General features: G+C 40.5%; 1 protein-coding gene across 1 annotated transcript in view; it reads left to right on the forward strand.

Annotated features, from left to right (window-relative positions):
- LOC106883336 (lymphocyte cytosolic protein 2) overlaps positions 1–3,076 on the forward strand; it is an 8,337-nt gene that overhangs the window by 3,003 nt on the left and 2,258 nt on the right. Inside the window, exons 4-6 of the mRNA XM_052972643.1 lie at positions 350–523; positions 1,275–1,372; positions 2,636–2,713. Of these exons, the coding sequence (XP_052828603.1) occupies positions 350–523; positions 1,275–1,372; positions 2,636–2,713 (350 nt within the window). The remainder of the gene's footprint in view (positions 1–349; positions 524–1,274; positions 1,373–2,635; positions 2,714–3,076) is intronic.

Below are 3,076 nucleotides of genomic sequence, written 5' to 3' on the forward strand. Positions count from 1 at the left end.
CGTGGGTAAGGCCAAAACAATGCGAAGTAAATGCAAGGCAAATCACAAGAAAACAAATATCTGAATTAATGTAGACTTACCTTGTATTCAATATTTTGGGGGTTGTGACCCCGTTTTCAAGAAATTAATGAATGTTGCTGATGGGTGTGTGTGTGTGAGTATGTGTGGAGTGGACATGTGCGGAAAGGTGTTGCTCTAGCAACCAGCTAGCTTCCTGTAACTCTCTTCTATTGTTGATCTTAGGTTGATCATACATATTTGTGATTGTGTATGTAGCTGACGGTTTGAATGTACAGATGCATCTAAATACACATAAAACAGCAAAGCTTCTCTGTTGACTTCTTTGCAGTTGAGCCCTTCACAAGGAAGTTCTTTGGAATCCCTTACCATTATCCACCAATGCTGAAGCTCAGTGAAAGTGACCTGACCAATGCACGAAAATGCCTTAAGAAAGTCTTTTTGGGTGACAACGAAGTAAGTTTCAAATCCAAAAATGTAGAGAAAAGCCTACCCACAAGGCAAAGTGAGTACCCACTATTATTAAGCTTGTTTTCACAGCTATGTGTATCTATGAGTGTGTCTGTGTGCGTGCGTGTTTGTATATAAGTGTGTATACACAAACCACTGCATCTTATATACTCAGTTTTATTCTCAACTCATTTCTGCTCTGGCATTCATTATCATCATTATCATCATCATCATCATCATCATCATCATTTCACATCCATCTTCCATGCAGACATGGGTCGAACAGTTTGACAGGAGCTAGCAAGCCAGAGGGATTGTACCAAGCTCTACTATCTGCTTTCATATAGTTTCTTTGGCTGCATGCCCTTCCTAACACTGACCGCACTAACATTACACATCCATCAAGGCCGGTCACTTCATTTCCTCAGTTTTTGCACATCTGTTGCACCAACCTGGAATTTCTAAGGACCCATTTTATTGCTAGATAGTGGTTGAACATATACTAAAGTTCAGCCAGCCTTTTGACAGGTCTGGTTTTTTCGTCCTGCTGGGTTTCCAGCAATCCTCCTCACCAGGCAATCCTAGTGCAGGTGCCAGTTTAGTCACTGACAACCCAACCGTGCAACAGGCTGTACTGGATTGCATGTTACCAATAGCACTTCTGAGAAACCTCGCAAGTGACCTGACACACAGTCATACCTGTGGGTAATTCCATTTTCACATTTACCCTGTTCTTCTCTTCATTCTTCTTATATTTTCATTGTATTTGGAAAACTTATCCATCTTCATCTGTTTCAAATTTACAGGAAATAGTCGGCGGTTTTCTGATGGGTCTGTGAATGTCGAATTTAAACAGAACTTCTACAAAGAACTTGACAAACGGCTTAAAGAAATAAAATTAGCGGTATGTGTTACATCTGCTGTTTGTATTTTAGCATTCTGTTTCTAAAACACATACACACAAGCATGTACACACATGGACACAGACACAATGACACTGACACACCCATACACACTCACACACATAAACACACACATACACACAAACACAGACACACACATGCACACACGAACTCACACATATGCACATACACACACACACACACAGAGCTATGAATTAAATACACCGATGTACATACACACACACACATACATAGAGCTGCTCTCACACATACAAACACTCAAGCTCATACACTCACACATACATACCTACCCCCTACTGGCATTGTTGTTTATATTTTGAATTGCATATATCATGACCAAGACCTTTGGCAATATGCTGTACTTGAGAAGAAGACCCATCAAGCCAAGTGAAATCATAGTCATGTTTTATGTGGCATATAAAAGCACCCATTACACCCTCAGATTGGTTGGCATTAAGAAGGGCATCCAGCTGTAGAAACCATGCCAAATCAGACTGGAGCCTGGTATAGCCCCTCAGTTCATTAGCCCTGGTCAAACTGTCCAACTCATGCCAGCATGGACAACGGACGCTAAATGAGGATGATGATGATGATGGATGAAGCACCAAAATGTTTTAAGTGCTTACGAGGGGGTACTAAAAAGTTGCTGGTTTTGATGGTACTGTGAAAGGCTTGGTTGGCGGCCCAACTTCCAAGTTCTTTTTACAGGGCTTAAAAAAACTGAAGGACCACTGCAATAAGTGTGTGAGTCTGAGAGGGGAATATGTTGAATAAAATCACAACTGATCTTTCTGTATCTCCTTTTACCCTCAGCCAAAAACTTTTCAGCATCCCCTTGTGTGTGTGTGTGTGTGTGTGTGTGTGCGTGTGTGTGTGCGTGTGCGTGCGTGAATGCGTGTATGTGTGTGTGCGTGCATGTGTGTGTATACACAAAAGGGTACTGAAAAGCTCGTGAAAGGCCTGGTTGGAGGCCCAACCTTCTGCTTTTCTTTTACAGGGTCTAGAAAAACTGAAGGGCCACTGCAATAAGTGTGTGAATCTGAGAGAGGAATCTGTTGAATAAAATCATAATAAACTGATCCTCCTGCATTTTCTTTTACCCACAGCCAGGAACCTTTCAGTACCCCCTAGTAGGGGCCCCTTATGGGTCTTAATCCAGATTTGCTACTAAAAATTTATATTTAAAAAAAAACCATTGAGAGACGTTTTGTTATTCAAATGTAGCTTGTTGTCTTTATTTTTAGGATGCCTATACGCCATTACCCGAGTGCATCAACACGAATAACGATTTAGATGTGTATGCCGATGTCATTGATGTCCAGGTAGGTGGAATGGGTGGACTACATCTGAGCTGACCAAGCTTTTTTGGAATCTACCATTTATTACTCTATACCAGGGGTTTTCAAACTTTTTGACTTGCGGACCCCTTTATATTTCAGGCTTTACCTTATAAACGCTTATGAAATTTATACATAAATATTTCCTTAAAATATCATATATTTTTACATTTATTTATTTAACAGTATTTAACAAATAGGTTTATTGTCAATTAAAAGATTTCGATTAAAAAACATATAAAATCAAATTGCCCATAAAAAGTATTTGCTGTCCACAGACCCCCTGTGGTCCGGGACCACAGTTTGAAAACCCTTGCTCTATACCACTGCCATCACCACCACCACCAC

The sequence above is a fragment of the Octopus bimaculoides genome, chromosome 14, assembly GCF_001194135.2.
Source record: "Octopus bimaculoides isolate UCB-OBI-ISO-001 chromosome 14, ASM119413v2, whole genome shotgun sequence".
NCBI lineage: Eukaryota > Metazoa > Mollusca > Cephalopoda > Octopoda > Octopodidae > Octopus > Octopus bimaculoides.